At 36.3% G+C, this 17,173-nt stretch overlaps 1 protein-coding gene across 1 annotated transcript in view; it reads right to left on the bottom strand.

Annotated features, from left to right (window-relative positions):
* Positions 1–1,785: 1,785 nt before the first annotated feature.
* Positions 1,786–17,173, bottom strand: part of LOC139692102 (telomere-associated protein RIF1-like) — a 34,562-nt gene continuing 19,174 nt past the window's right edge. Inside the window, exons 12-18 of the mRNA XM_071590136.1 lie at positions 14,931–15,284; positions 12,352–12,472; positions 9,362–9,479; positions 7,775–8,654; positions 7,559–7,694; positions 5,557–5,650; positions 1,786–3,379 (exon numbers count right to left, since the gene is read on the bottom strand). Of these exons, the coding sequence (XP_071446237.1) occupies positions 2,313–3,379; positions 5,557–5,650; positions 7,559–7,694; positions 7,775–8,654; positions 9,362–9,479; positions 12,352–12,472; positions 14,931–15,284 (2,770 nt within the window). The 3' untranslated portion in view covers positions 1,786–2,312. The remainder of the gene's footprint in view (positions 3,380–5,556; positions 5,651–7,558; positions 7,695–7,774; positions 8,655–9,361; positions 9,480–12,351; positions 12,473–14,930; positions 15,285–17,173) is intronic.

Genomic DNA, 17,173 nt, shown 5'->3' with positions numbered 1-17,173 from the left:
CTTTACGAAGATACATTGGAGCTGTAAGCTTAAAAGAACAAGGTAAAATTTCTCCGAGTGAAAATAACTATTAGGGAATTTCTAGCTAAGATGTTTAACTATTTCATCAGGATTAGCCCACCCAACACACGGATGTAGATGACATGGGATACCTGAGAAGGTTGATTCCTCTTTTATGAAAGAATTATTCCGAACCACAACAGAGAGCTTTTGTTTCTCTTGAGGCGGACCACCACAAACTCATCGTTGGCCATGGTAATATCAGCATTGTGATTCAAAGTGCCCTTAGCATCTTTCATGGCCCTAGCATCCCTTTCACTAACATTCTCACGCCATGCACAATAAATCAAACTTACTCATAGAATCACTTTAATGCCAAGTATACACAAGAGATTTATGGTTTAATGATAAATTTATGATTTTTCCATGCATACATTCACTACTTTTTTCAACATTCTCAATATTTTTCACTATTGCCACTCAATTGCTGGGTCACAAAATAGCCCCCCTTTCTCAGATGCATCCCTTCCATCACCAACCAAAACATTTTAAGCAATGAATACCATTATTCTTTTACCAGGATCATACTCATACAAAACATTCCATTTTCTCCAGAATTCATCCTCTTGCAGTCACAATTCTTTAGTGTATGAGAAGCCACAACCCCCTCAACATACCAACTTCATCATTAACCTGGTACATTCTTAGAGACACCACCTCATATTCCTTTTCATTTGTCTTAGCCCTTTCACTCAGCCTTAACCATTACTTCCATGTACACACGTAAAACTCCTGACAACATTGTCAAAACACTTCCATAAATGTCAACACCACCAGTTTTGCCTTTTTACACTAATGTACACCGAGAATCCACCTCTCTATCATTTGTTATAACGCAAAATCATTGCAATCCAATTTTCAGCATCAGCACACCCATTTAAGTCATATTAACATATATACCACTCAACAAAACCCGATTCATTTATTTATTTATTCTTATTCCGAAAACAGCACTTTTTGGCAAATTACATCGGCCTGTTAATAGTGGTTATAGTGGGCATGATTACTAATACCCAAGCCATAGGTGGAGGAAAACCCACCAAGGTGGGAATCAAACCCGCAACCCTCGGGATGGCAGATGAGGACGTCACCCCGCCACCACCAGGGCCAGCGATTCAAAAAACACTTCCATTTAATCCCTAATCCCATGAAATCAACAGCAATTATATTTATCTAACAAAGAATTTTTGTGATTAAGATGGCTAGGGCATTAGCATGCCCTAGCCATCTTAATCACAAAAGTTGTACACAAATGCTAATGTGAACTGGTTGTTTAACCATTTTATAAAATAATTACTCCTCAGTAGTCCAAAAATATAAAATTTTGGGTAATTGAAATTGAAAAAAATGTTTTGAGACTGGCAGTTTTGAAGACATCCCAGGAAATTAAAATAATTATTTGCCTCGAAAAATGCATTTAGAGAGGGCCGTAATATTATGTTTTAAATTTGTTATTGAAACTTATGCCAAAAAACGACACTGATAAACAAAAAATAGTCATTTCAATCAGATGATGTTTTTTCCCACACCACCTAAAATAGACTCGTTTCATTTATCTTAATTCATTACTTAATTCAAAATTCATGGCTCACAACTTGTCAAACTGAAAATAAAAACCATTACTAAAAGGATGACCAATATCAAGCACAGGGTAACAGGAGAACCATTCCAACCATTTAATGATTCGACAAATTGATATATCAAGCTTTTTATTTGAATCTCTAATACTAGTGAAAACAAATCACTCAAGCATCCATCACATCTACAAGACAATAAAACATACGAGTAGCACAATGTTATAACTGAAAGGACATGTTGTGACATGAAGGACTAACGAAAGGAGAATGCCATTTGAGATTGAAAATACCACATGCAAACTCTTGCATATCACTTCCTCAAATGGTTCAGTCATAGCTTACATCTCACATGTAATAGTTTTCTTCAGCTTACATTTTCGTAAAATAAGAAAAACTTTTCAAATAAAAAAAATAAAAACTGAAATACAAAAAATTGATTCCAAATTATTAAAAAATATGAGTCAAGAACAAGACACTATCACTAATAAATGGGAAAATGATTAAAGCTTAAAAATTCCTAAGAGGAGGGTTGCGCGAAATTATAGTGCTTTAAGAGGAAAGTTAAGACTTTTTGGCAATGGTTATATTATTCAAGTATAAACAAATGGAAACAACATTATAAAAAAATAGACATTTCAGATATCTATCCTAATTGACATGCTGCCATACACATAACTAACGAGAAGCATTACTTCCCAATATTCTTTCCTTGACAACTCGAGTGTATCGGTCAAAAAGTTCTACACAAGTTCTGTAATTATCCAACATGTCATTCAGTCTGTCTATATCTTCTTCAGGCAATAAGGAAATGCCTCTCTGATCAAGGATATTGACAGCCATTTTTAGTCCTTTGGCTGCAGGCATCTTGCTCTCTATACTTTTCATGATCTTTTCCTCATTCAGGATCAGTTCTGCCACCACATTTTCATTAACCCCACTTAACACTGAAGGAATGGCTTTTACGTGTTCCTTGGAGAATAAAGTATTCTGGAATGTCCACAAGAGTGTTCTGACCGTGTCCACATGTCCACCCTCTTTCATCAACTCTCTCACCACACAATGCACAATTTTTCTTGCTGTCATGTCAACAGAACCATCATGTAGGTGAAACTGTTCTTGCATATTTCTGGTGGCTGATTTAATCAGCTCCAATAACTTCTCCTCAGGAAGTTTTCCTAATGCATTGCTGAAATCACTCCTACCAAACATGGATTGCAGCACCTCAGAAGAATCCATCGTTGACAATATATCACCAGTGGACACCTGGACAGCAATGGATTCAGACATTATAGGACCCTGAGCTGGCTTTCCAGATAATGTTTCCCGTTCCGACTCTCTAACTTGGGCTGATAATGATTTGGATGTTTTTTGAACACTCGGATCATTTTTACCAGTAATATCTGGCATTAAATCACCTTCAGATACTTGGACACATTGAGAACATGATGGGACTTTAAGTGGCTTCTTTGCTATCAATTCCAATTCTGACAATACTTCAAATTCAGAAACTTGAACTGAAGTGGATTCAAATGTTTTGGGAGATACAGCCATTGTGCTTAATCTCCCACTTGCACTGAGTTTCTTGTCGGAGGGTGTACTTGAAGAGATTAAACTATTATTTTCGTCCTTCACCTCTTCTAGAACTGCATCAGCCAAGTTGAGAGTACGCAATTCCTTCCAAATATCTTTGGCAGACATCTTTTGCAATATCTCTCTGAAGTTCTGCATGTTTGAGTCAACCACTGCCACAGAAGAAAAATCAAAATTTAATGACATCAGGAAATAAAATTCTCAATTCAATGTAATTCACTTGAACAAAAAAAGATTATGCATAATAGTTTTGCATTGAGTTTCAAATGACAGCTTTTATGGGATGAATAATGAATACTTCATTGACCACTTCTAAATTAAGAATGGAGAGATCAATGGAGAAAATGCTTTGGTAGTAATATAAAAGGCTTTTTCAATGAATAAACTCACTGGACAATAATCATGGGGAACGAGTTTTTAGTTGAATCGATCCATGATTAGAGCGCAAATCTGGGAAGATAAACATTTGGGACGCTAGAACGGTTACGTAACATTTTAAATTAATCACAATATTCTGTCACACTAAAACAGTACCCTTATGCTTAATAGCTTTATTTTAACTAAACTTAATTTATGCACAAGCTTAAAATGACAGTGAAATTCCCTCAAGACAATACTACTTTAACAATAATGAATAATCAACAGAGTATTGCTAAGCTTAGGGAGTCACCACTGGCTGCAGAAACAATGCAGAGCTGTTGACAAGAGCAGGTTCCACCTCTCTGCCAATCTCAGAACCTCACACTTCTCTAGCAACATTACATAAGTCACTTCCCAGCTGGATGACATAGCAACCCCTCGACTTGAAATGTGCATTTAATTCTTAGGCATTTTACTCTTAAATAATCACTCTTCCAACACACTGATTGACTGCTAATTCATAGAGATTTTCAATATCATTTTCACTGCATTTTCTAACTTATTCTTGTTCTTCATACACTACATTTGAATTTTCTAATCATTTGGAATTTTTTAAAGCATATGTGAAGAAGCGTTGAATGTGTACTAAGATTGCTGCACCTTGGAAATGTATCTCGTCACTGTCAAAGATGCAAAATCTAACAATGAATATGGCTTTTAGTAGGGGAGATCACATCAGAACCCATAGAAAGTGGAACTCAAGTGCATATTATATGCATCAGCAACATTTTCACCTTTTCCCAGCATGAAGTTGAGCCCCAGAGACACCATATTTTATTTCATATAATATCAACTTTGACTTTTTACAGAATTGCTCTCCAAGATGTATCATATGCTTTCATTAATGTGTTTAAATGCAATGAACCCTGGATCCAACTGAAATGCTGGAGGCATAACATACCAAAAATATTCCTCTAAATTTGTAATACATAATATAATTTAAGACTAAGGTACTGCTTTCATTCTCAGTCACCTCTGTTAGCATTAAAAAGTGACCATTGACTACACAAACAAATGTTAAATGCATCCTGGCAACAGTTTTTTCTTTTGCAAGAAATGGAGAGTAGGCAATGTTATCATTTTCACAGAAAACCTTCCCATAAACTATTACTCAATAACTTAGGAAATACTTCAGCTTCAAATTTCATATTTTGTATTTTGAGTCAGCAATTCTAAAAAGAATGTCCTACTATGGTTTTGCTTGGAGTTAGCTCTTAATTTCAAATTACACAACATTTTGATTTGATATTTTAAAAACCAATTTAATTGATAAAATGACATTTTATTCTAAAAACAAAAGAAAATTGTAGCTATAAGTAAATTTGACAGCTAACACCAGATATACTTCAGGATAAACCACCAATGTGAGTGGGATTGAAAAAGAAATTTCTTTCTAACATCCCTATTGCGCAAATTTGTTCTTTATAGGATAATGTACTCTTTAAATTTCTGTTCACCTTGACAATGAGTTGCCATTCATTCTATTAAAAGACAGATACAATCCTGTAATGCGTATAAAAGCCCTTGTGATGTTTTTATTCAAATATTAAAATGCAGGGAATTAATTATCCAATGAATTGAATACGTACACTGAAATTCTATTAATATGAACTATCTTTGGATGGAATTCCTGACAGACAGGGTGTGAAATTTATGTTTACTGAGATTATTTTCATGCTGAAACTTGAAAATTCAAATAATCCCCGAGTATCTTGCACACACTGCCTGTTGGATATAATTCATGAATGCAAGGATGGCTCTCCAGCAGTTACACAACACATAATGTCACCTCCATAAAACAAATTTCCATTTTTGTACTTGACAATTTAATACGGAAGTTTTATTGCATAATGAGATGCAAAATCAACCAAAATTGGAATTTTAATTAGAAACTAAACAAATTACTTACCCTCATTCACCACTGCATCTGAGCATTGGGCATGGGTGGTTTCAGGAGACATTTCATGGGACTGTTTTGACTTTGAAATAAGAGTATGATATGCCTAGAAAATAGATAAAATATATAAATATAATAGACCCCACAAAATAAGGGATAAAAAATGATATAATTGCACCAATTAATATTCCCTTAAGTTGGTCATAAACTAGATTAAGTTAAAATAATAACATCTTATCACACTGAAAGTATGGCTTTTACATTAAAAGAAGAAAAAACAATTGACTAAAGAAACAAATAATTATAACCTTCAGCTTATTAAGGAGATGTGGCCAAGGACATATTACTCAAAAACGGGCGCAGACAAATTCTTTTACAATGGAAATGAAGAATCTTTGGCTATGAAACAAACTAAACTCACTCACTCTTTAAATGAGAAATGGAGTAATATACTTTTTTTTTAAGTAATCTACCGGTTAAGGTAGGTTTTTGGATGGACACAGCTGCTAAATAAATATTTTGTGACTCCTAACAAAACACAAAATCCATCATCCTACTCTATATCAGGTCCCTCTTCATCTCTGAGTACTTTCTTCCTCCCTTCATCCCGTCCGACTTCTTTATCCTGTTCCTTCCCTTTCCTCATTTGCCTAACATTCTCCCCTCTATTAGAGTCTTCAACATCCCACTGCCGGTCATTACCCCCTTCATCTATTTCTCCTGCCTCCTTAGGATTTCTCCCAACAAACCCCTCTCTTCGCCCACCATACCAAGTACTTCCTTGTTTATTTTCTTCTCGGTCCATTTCACCTTCTCCATTCTTCTCCACACCCACATTTCAAAAGCCTCCAATCTACTTCTGTCCTCCTGCTTCAATGACCACGTTTCCGCGCCGTACATATAAGCCAACCCCCATATATACTCAACATTTTTTGTTAAGTTTTCACAAGGTCTGAGAGATGGACGATGGAATATTAATCAATAAGTATTAATTAAGCACCTCCTTTTTCACTGTGAATTTCCATATCCTTGTGATCACTCAAACCTGAGGGAGACTGCAAATGCAGTGAGTTAATTTATTATCCCTTCTATTGCGATAGAACCACTCAATTGCCCAAATTATTCTAAAATATGTTCAGTTAATACAAACAATTTTAATGGTGTCTGTGAGTTGGCTTGAGTTATTTTAACAATAAGTATTTAATTATAATTAATATGATGAAGTTCTGTTCATTGCAATGAAAAATTATACAACTGCTATTCTACATACAGGTACTACAATGCACAACTCTCAGGAATCAAAGGATTTTTCCTGAGACAAATTGAAGCCAATTGGTGATTTTTTATCACAACAAGAGACATAAGATATCCGGTCAGTCGCAACAACTTGCTTTAATGGTCCACTGTCATTGCTCATCTGCTTTGATAAATGAAAAACAATAAGTTTCCTCATGAAATTTTGAACAGCAAAAGTTAAAGAACGGGAAGTCTCACAAGGCATTCCTACGATGCTTCTTAGTGCTAATATCAATTAGAATTACAGTTTGTCAATCTTCATTGGTCATTTATTTCTAAGTATTTACCATGAAACTGACCTGAAGGAACCCAGTGTTAGAAACAATATGATTAATTTACCAATGACATTTAAACAAAATTTAGGGGCTTAGGAAGTCCACACGTCTTCATAACAGGATGTAGAAAAGGGCTAGATCATCAAATATTGCATAAGAAGTATCACAAAATATATTTATTAGGCCTCCTAAAATTGCCTAAGGGTCAGTCTATGGTAACTTAGCAAATTTATTTTCGTATAAGAAGATAACATTGAGACAACGACGTTAAGAATTTAACAAGACATTTGGATTACATATATGTACATGATTTAGAATACTTAATGGCCATATTCACAGTTGAACAGATACAGTGAATCTGTTTTGAATCATAGAAAAACATAACCATGAAAGAGTATTACGAAGACGATATCTTACAACAGAAAGAATTTAGTTAATAATACCTTTAACTCAGTTGTCAAATTCTTCCATTTATTAGCCTTGAAAGGTATCCGTTCCACAAGATCTTCGGTCAGTTTGCTCAAGTCACCAATTGTAAAAATCTTTTTCTTCTCAAGGGAATGTTTACATCTCTCCTTCCTAAAGCAAGAAAATACATGTTAATTCAACCAATATTTTGAATAACAAAATATGCACCAAATAAATTCATAAAACCTCACCATACTTTGGTAGTCAGCTTATCAATAATAAGAGATATAGGATCTGTGCAATCCCTCAAAGGAGGGAAAGCCTCTTCTTGAGTATTAAGTTTGTCCGTGCGTGGCTCATCTAACTCAGACTCAAAGGCCGATGGATCAGATGAGTCCAAAATTTTAGGTGAGTCAAATGACCTGTGAGAACTACAAATAGAGTCAGACAAAAATTCTTTTGGTAACTGCACGTCAGGAGATACAACTGTCTCTGCACATTTTCCTGGGATTTCTGGGGATGAGTCTTCCTTTAACGGAGGCTTTTGAGTAGGAGTGATCACTTTTTGGGAAGTTCCCACGTTTCCAGAGCTTCTTTCATCAACTGAGACAGTACTCTCGGATGAATGTGCAGCTTCCTCTGGGCCTACAATATCTCCATGAGGCTCAACCATGGAAGGCTCCCGAATAGTGCTGTTTTCAATTTCCATTCCTGAATCATTGGACTCTGTTTCTTTCGTGAGAGGGGCATCCTCACAGAGAATGATAATGGGCACAGTAGATGGCTCAGCAGTGATTGGACTGCTATCTGTGGTGTGCGCCGTACCATCCGGTACTGCTCCGCTGCTCTCACCATTGCTCCCCTTTTCTTTGGGAGAATTTTCTACTTTCAACATCTTCACTGACTCACAAGCATAGTCTGCAACTGTCTCTCGGATCATCTGTCTTTCAACATTCTTTTTCCTTTTTTTATGTGCAGATGGACTGCGGATATTCACTGTACTTTTTAAAGCAAAATTATTAACCAGGCTAAAAGACTGTAGACACTGAATGACGCCCATTTTCTTGCCTTGATGGGTTGCAGCATCCAAGTCACTCACACTCGGACTAGAAATGAATTGTGCAAGTTTATCTGAAAAGCAATGAAAACAAAATATATTAAACGGTTCATGACTTCATTCATGTCCCCACATGCTGGGTATAAATAATTTCAGTATAATTCTTTTCTATACAAAAAATGTTTTGCACCACCACCCGTTCGAATTATTTTGCCTATGCCTTGATTTACACAATTCAGCACTTAAAGGAATACCCTCCATGCCTATGAATTCCGTTCGGTTCAATTTATTTTAAAATTTGGGACAATTGAAATATTTTTGAGCCCAGAAAAAAGAATGAATTCCAAGAGGTTATATGCATACTATTCAGTCATGAAGCATTATAATTTGTCACCTTCATCAAAATCACCCTTATATTATGGGCCCAAATTGTTCTTGTCAAAAACATCTATGCATTGGACTACTCTTTGAGCAATTCAATTGACCATTCACCTCCAAGTTACATTCTTCAAGTAATTTACCAATCCTGTCCCAGTGGATTTTGAGATTTTGCCTAAATTGTGCGCTAGGAAATATAAATTAAACAAGTTTTCATTGAACAGTTTTGCATGGAGGCCAATCCAGGCTATTCATGGCTTTCGTAAATTTGGGAGACATATATACACGCAAGGTTTCATTGTATCAGGTGATCTAACCAGCCTTTTACTCAGATCATAATCAAAATTTTAGAACTAAAATTTTAAAAACTTTAAAAAACTATAGAATTCATTTGGGTATGTACCTGGGAGCTTGAGACATCGATTGACACCACTTTTCTTATAAAGAACTTCCGAGGGAGGCAAAGCAAACTCAACTTTCTGTGAAACAATTGGGTCAGCAAAACTCACCCTCCGGATTTTCTGTAATGAGAAGAAACTTTGAGAAATCACATCATCTACACAGTCATAATCAAATACCTTATATTCTAACGCCAAAAGTAAATAAAGAAATCTGCGGCACATTTGAATGCCAGTAGCCTTTATCAACTAAGTATTTTCGTTTTTTATGCTAAAATTTTTGAAGTTATCATGAATGAAACAATTATTGATATCCAATTACAGTTAGGTTGTACACAGGTTGCATTTTTAAACTTAATGTTGTAGTTTGACACAAAAATGTTCAGATGATTGAAAAAATTATGATGCGCTTTATGTAATGAAAATTGAAAACTCCAAACATATGCATAACTATGAACACAATAATTTTTTGAAGAGTATCACAAAAATAAATTGGTCTGGAAGCATGCCTTTCTGATTGTATTCTTTTTTATTCAGATCTGCTACTTTTACAGTTATTTCATCTCATACATCCATGAGAAAAAGAAGAAACATATAATTTCTATACTTCATTTATTCTAATACGTAGTACTTCTTTATTCTAATACATAGTACTTCACGTACATGGAGAGTACGTCGTATTATATACACGTACATATAAATATACGATAGGATAGGTAGATCACTTGAATTCAAGAAATTCGCCACCTGAATCACAAATAATTGAATTAAGCACATTTATTACCTCTTCAGGTACATCACCGAGTTCATTCTCCCAAGTTAACGCTTCCTAATCTTCTAGCAATGGCGTTGAAATTTTACCTCAAACTTTTTCAAATCCATTTTTTACACAATTGACTCTGAGCCCCTGCAAACTTGTCACCGACTTCATAAGAAACTATTTTAACCCTTCCCAATTGTGTAGTCTTTCATACCAGGCATCATCCCCTTTTCCCATCTGGTTGGTAACTTTGATTCAAAAGATTTATTAACGGATAAATCTTGACAGCCTCGGGATTGCCTTTTTCTTTCGCGAAATTGATGACTTCTAGCTCAAACATCGCGATTTTCTTCTCCGTGGGTGATTTTCTTGAGAAAATTCTAAATAACAATAGCTTAACTCAATTCAGGTTTGAAACAATCACCATCTAGGAGGCACTTCCATACAACTTGGAAGGGTGTCTAGAACATCAAGCACCAATACTAAGAAAGCAAAGTAAAGCAAACAAAACAATAAAATTCTATTCCATTCATTCTCTTATTTTTTCATATTTGATTTGCTGATAGTTAATTTGTACAGCAAATATGAGGGCACACACACAAACCTATGTCTCGCTTCAACTTGTGAATCATAGCAAAAAAGCAATAAGGCGGCATATTGTATTTGCTTGTAAATATTTGATCCTTCCGTTGTTTGGAGTTAATTTCAATCACCTAACTCTAATCTTCTGTATACTTACGGTAGATATAGCCACAGGCAATTATGATTTCATACATTCATTGGTTGTTACTATCTATTATTAGTTACATGGATATAGATGTATTTTTACCCCCAAATATATATAATTTTTACGAGCATAGATATATAGACCCATGCCCAGCATCTATACACGTTCAAGATAACTACGAAGCCCGGGGCGCATGTGGTCTATACAAATTCATGATAACTACGAAGTTCTGGGGGCACGTTTATACAATTGGTGCGCATTATCGATGGGAAAATACGGTAATTAAGTTTAGCACAACTGAAAAATTCATACCATTAAAAAAAAATTCATTTGCGGCAAGTGACAGATCCACACCATGTTAATTGGCCTCGACAATTGCAGGGACCTCAGTCAAAACGTTGCAACAGAAGTGTTTATCATAATTTTTTCCCTTTCGACTAACCACTAGGTTAGTTCTCGTAGCTTTATATTTTATTTTCTACTGATGATAAAATCATTTTGAACCAACATCAATTATGGAACAAAAAAATGGACTATAAGTGTATAGCAATCATGAATGTATCCTGCAGGCAATGTACAGTACATAAATCTACATAAATTGCCATAAATGATAAAAGCCAAGCCCCAATGAATCAAGGCTCTCTGAGATGGGAGCAATGTCAACACTAATTAAGGGGGGAAATCATTACATTATATTTTGACACTTGTAATTCATCAAAAGTGGCTCTAATTTCTATTCTCATTTATGTTTTACACCCTTGATTAGAATAAAAGGACAAATACCAGCCCAGAATCATCGCGAATTCACTGTAAAAATTCTAGCATGTCCATGAACTTGAGCATATTTTCTGGTTTTACAAGATTCAGCATGAGCATTTCCACTCCTCCAATGTCATCAATTGGAAAGTGAGGTAAGGAGTGGGAGTGGAGGTGCCACAGGCAGCTGTTACTAACTCTATGGTATTTTTAGATTCACCAAAATTATGAGATCCAATCGAGACAAATATTGACACCAACCAATTTCCCAAACTACGGCACAATTATTTATTCATTTATCTTTGTCCAAAAACAACACTTTTTGGTCTTTTACGTAGGACTATTAACAGTTATATCATTGGACTTGATTGCAAACATCCAAGTCCTAGTTGGAGAAAAACCCAACCAGGCGGGAATCAAACCTGTGACCTTTGGTTTGGCAGATGAGGGTGTTAGCCCACAACACACCACGGCTGGCAAATAAGAATTTTAACAATAAGAATTAGAAAATATTATTTCTCATTGAAAATCAGGCTGATCTTTTCAAGTTGCAGTTTTGATTTTATGGTGCATCGATAGCAAATTCAATTTGCAACACTGTCGAAAGGTTTATACCCTCAATACCATTTTAATGAATACATCAATAAATTAATATTTAAATAAAAAACCATTAAAAAGGATAACACAACTATAGCTTGCCTGTTAGACCAGTTTCCCTTCAAATGTCAAAACTCTATTTATGGAGATATTACCTTGCTTAATGGCGAAATAGAATCTTCTCCAGGAGACTTCTTCCTTTTTATTAGGCTCCCCCTTGGAGATGCATTTGGGGAGTAAGTGTGACATGGCGCCTCACTTTCAGAGGCAACACACCTGAAAGAGCAAACATCAGCAGAAGTTATTAGGAAGCTTCCCAGTTGACACCTTATAATCCCTTAAAGCATCTTTGTCACCAAAAGGACAAATATAGAATCTACAGCTTAATTATTTTACATATTACTGTAGGCTTAATCATTTAGGTTTTGATAGACACACGGATAAACCACCATTAAACGCTTTAGTCTCCCTTAAAACACAACACCCTACCCTAAAATAAACCATTCTTCAATTCTCCATAGTTTCTGCCTCCCTCTATTCCCTCCAACATGACCATTCCTCTCTTCCCCAACCTCACTTCCGTAACATTCTCCCCTCTTTCAATCATTTCAACATTTCAGTGTTGGTCACAACACCCTCCGTCCACTTATCGGCTAACATTCTTTCAAAAATGTATCATATCCTATCTTTCATTTTTTATACTTCGGAAACTCATTGTGATAATATTGTTGAATACTGCATTTCTGTTGGCAGTGGCAGCAGACTTTGCACATTTTTGATCTTATTTCCCTTGTATTGACTCGAAGAAATAGAGGAGTTCCTTTCAAAAACTACCATTTTGACATGTCATAATTTACTGTATCCCTAAAAAAAATACATGCAAGAAAATGGGATGAGATTTGCTTTCACAATGAATTTTAAGTAAAGGTTGTGTCATGCATCTGTGTTCTGCTGTGGCGTGGGGTACGAGAAACAGGACAGCATCTGTTGGTAGCATCATACCTACCTATAAAAGGGAACACACATGAAGAAGCGCCATGCACAGTTTGAGATGGACATCCAATGAGGGCAGGAGAAAATGAATGCAGAGAATACCGAATGGCAGTGGTACGCTGAAGAACGTGATAAGAGTGGAGAATGTTAGGGAAGCATGCCAGAGGACGGAAAATACGAGTCATATCGGATGAAATGATGGACACGGAAAGTAAGTCAAGTTGAAGAATGATTTATTCAACGCAGGTTTTCCTGGTATGTCAACTAAGATTTAGAGTTATGGCAGGGGCTACTGTGTGCATGAGAGACCTACCTCAACCAGCAGACTAAAACGAATAGTAATGCACAATTCAAGTAGAGAAGGGATCTACTTATTCCACTCTTTACACACAAGGGCCCTCTGAAAAGTTCTCGGTCTGAAGTTGAACATGGCAAATTACGTTTTCAAAAAATTCCATACTAACAAGACTTAGTGCTTTTCCACAGACTTAAGGAACTTCTGTCTTTTTGTATGGATAATAAATACTTCCACGAAGTGAAGCCTGAAACAGGAGAATAAAAACATTATATTTTTCATAATCGCCTTCTATATTAATAATTTCATCCAGTGGTGTTCCCATCTGTATCGCCTTCTTCCATAAGAGCTGCAAACTCATCTACAGCTACAATCACTTCATGATTGGATGAAAAACGTCAAACGGGGGAAACTTGAGGTTTTGGAAGAGGTGGCTGTCAAAGGGAGCCAAATCCAGGGACTAGGGTCCAGCACTTCACAGTGCAAATCCAACAATCATCCCATCACCAAGACACTTTTGTGGGCAGGTGCATTGCCCTCATGGAATGGAATGGCAAGCCGGGTCTGCTTTTGCGAATTTTTGCATCCAGTTTCACTTAAAGGTTGGAATGGTACTCCTAAGATATTGTTTAAACTTTTCAAGTTAGCCAATCAACAGCATAGCATTCGCATTCCAAAAAACCGATGCCATGGCCTTTCCAACAGATGGCACCATCTTCATCTCCTTTAAAGCTGAAGAACTGGCCTCTATCCACTACCTGGATTGCTTCCATTCTGGTGTACATGTGGAAAACATGATTCATCCACTGTCACACATCAACTCAGAAAATCACTCTGGTTCTTCATGAAGCCCACCAGGCACTGCTTGGAAAGAGCCGCCCGAATGCATTTTTGATTCAAAGTAAGCCACAGTGGCACCCATCTTGCCCAAAGCTTTGTCATGTGAAATTCCTCGTGCAAAATGTAAATGTGGCGTTCTCTTGTCATTCCTACAATATTAGCAATTGCACACATCTTCAATCTTCCAAAATCATTCGTACAATTTTTCAACGAGTTACAGTGTGTTTGCACTTTTCAGACGTCCTTGACGTGGACAATCTTGTGAGGCTTTCGCGGCCTCCGATTTATTCATGGAGGAAAGACTCCCGAGACACATTTACAATCCTCGAATGGCTTTAAAACCTTCCAAGAAGATTTTGTTTTCCTCCCCGATATTTTCTTTCTTACATTTCTAACACGGCATGCACTGCAACAGATTCAAATGACAGCCCACAGCAAACTGCTGGATGGAATAGCTTGCAATTTGACACATGTCAACTCTCACATATGCCAATGCGAGAGGAAACAATCACGGAGTGCCCCCTCTGGGTGAGGCCGAGAACTTTTCAGACCACCCTCGTATGGAGAACAGTAATATCCATCACCCAAGAGCACTAAGCCACTTACCCTCCTGATGGCTGGCACTGAGGGCTAAGGCTCCCGAGGTGAATGGGCCTGATTCTACGAGGCTTCTTGGTGGGAGGAGTACTGTTGTTTAACTCGTAGCTTTTGAGATGAGACAAGGGAGAGTGCTGCACATTACTGTCACTGTTTTGAAGGACCATTTTCACAGCACCCCTCAAGGGAGACTCAGGGTTTTCATCTTCACCGGACTTCTCTTTATTTCCTTGGGCCATTGTGAGCATACGGGCACCTCTGCTATGGCTAGTTAGTGGTGAAAATATGCTGTTGACAACTGGAGAGGAACTGGACACGACCTTTCTTGATTCCTCCTCAGCTTTGTTTTCATCTTTCTTAGGACTGTAAAACAAGCATACTTACAGTTAATATTTCTTAAGCTGATGTGGCTAAATGAGCAGAAAAATTTACTTCCACAATCCAAGTTTACCCCAGCCCAAACAAATTTAAAGTTTGATTTTTTTTGACGTGTTAAGAAAGTAATTAGAGATGAATATGAATATTGATTTGATTAAACTTTCATTTAGACATTTGAATATCTCCCTTGTATATAAGATTGAATGTAAACATTATAAGGCAATAAATCTAGTATCAGAGTATACCTGGGAATGTGTTCAACATAATATCAATCGAGAGAGAATGGGAGACAACATAGGACAAAATTAGGGGAACGTAATGTGTTGAGATGAGGGATTTCCAATGGCGGTATGAAAAAAGACTGGGGTGCGGTTGGAGTCAAGCAACTTCAATTTGACACCATTCTGACCTAAATGATACCATACTTTGGATTTTTCCATGCCAAGGGTGTTACAGAGTAACAACAATTTTCTTTCTATTCAAATATATTTTCAATTATGTAGCCATTATTTTCATTATAAAGTTACTTCACTTATCCCATCCTCAAACAGGAGCATAAAAAAATGATTCTGTATTCTTCCTAATTTTACAAGCAAACTAAAGCATTGAAAATTGCACACCTAGGGGAGATACATTTCTCTGCCACAGAGCATGCGTCAAATATAAAACAGATTCTTTCAATTTAAATGTATTTGACCAAACATAGAAATACCATTATTATAAATGAAACAGCTGAAATGGAAAATGATAATACATGTGCCATGCAACACTTATGCTGTTCAGGAAAACCTTAACTATTGATAGTTAATGTTCCCAGTAACCCACCATGTGTTACTGACGATCAAGTTTTCACACATTATTTGTAATTACCCTTTTTATACTAGAAATACTTTGAGCAGTGTATTTTTCTCCTATAACTCAAGTTCTCACTAGCAGCATCAATATCTGATAAAAATCCTAAACCTTCAATAATTCATATCAATAAATCATGTGTTGATATAATTTCTGTAGCCATCCTGTGATATAATCAAATGTACTGTTACTAGAGTTTGTCTCTTAATGAAATAGTTTCTCCTGCCCTTCAAACAAACCTTCACTTCAGCTCAGCTGAAACCACGACAATAGTAATGACCTAATATAATCATTGTTTGACCCTTCTCTCCAAGTCTTTCTGCTTGCCATCCCATTTTTTTGCATCACTTTACACATATAACTTGTATTTATTTTGCTTGTGAATATCACACATAAGAGCCAATTCAATGCACCAAATCTCACACAAACAAGTTACTAATATTATCATTTTATCATCACTTTTACTTTCTGTGACTGACATCTTTATACAAAGGTGCTTCTCTTCTATGACTACTGCTGGTATTTAAAATACTCAGGGAAAATGATTAATTCAGACAAAGTTCACTATGCTTAGTGCCCCTGGTGGAACATGACCAAATGTGCACAAAACCAAGACATTCAGGAGTGGTCAGTCAACAAATAAAAAATAAAGAGCATATTAAGGAGAAGATCTTAGAGCAGATGATATGCAACAAATTGTGAACAGCTCAAAATTACTTTCATGAAACACCTCTGCATTATACTAGCCCCCAGCCCTGTGTGAAGAAATCCACACAGATAGCAGAGCGCAGTATCAGAGATTCATAAAACATCACATGCAACATTTTCTCAATTTTAACACGTTTTCAATCACTCTTGCAGCCCTGCTAGATAATGGGTGGTCCCAGATTACAAATTTCCACTCCTGCTGATCTGTACTCCTCTTTATTGGGAAGGAAGGAAATGGCTGGGAACGCTATTTGTTTCCGCTGTTATAGCCAAACAATACATGATAATTCATTGACTCATGCTGCATGAGGAAT

The sequence above is a fragment of the Hetaerina americana genome, unplaced genomic scaffold, assembly GCF_022747635.1.
Source record: "Hetaerina americana unplaced genomic scaffold, ioHetAmer1.1.p SCAF_4, whole genome shotgun sequence".
NCBI classification, from domain to species: Eukaryota; Metazoa; Arthropoda; class Insecta; order Odonata; family Calopterygidae; genus Hetaerina; species Hetaerina americana.
This window is presented reverse-complemented; position numbering and strand designations above follow the sequence as displayed.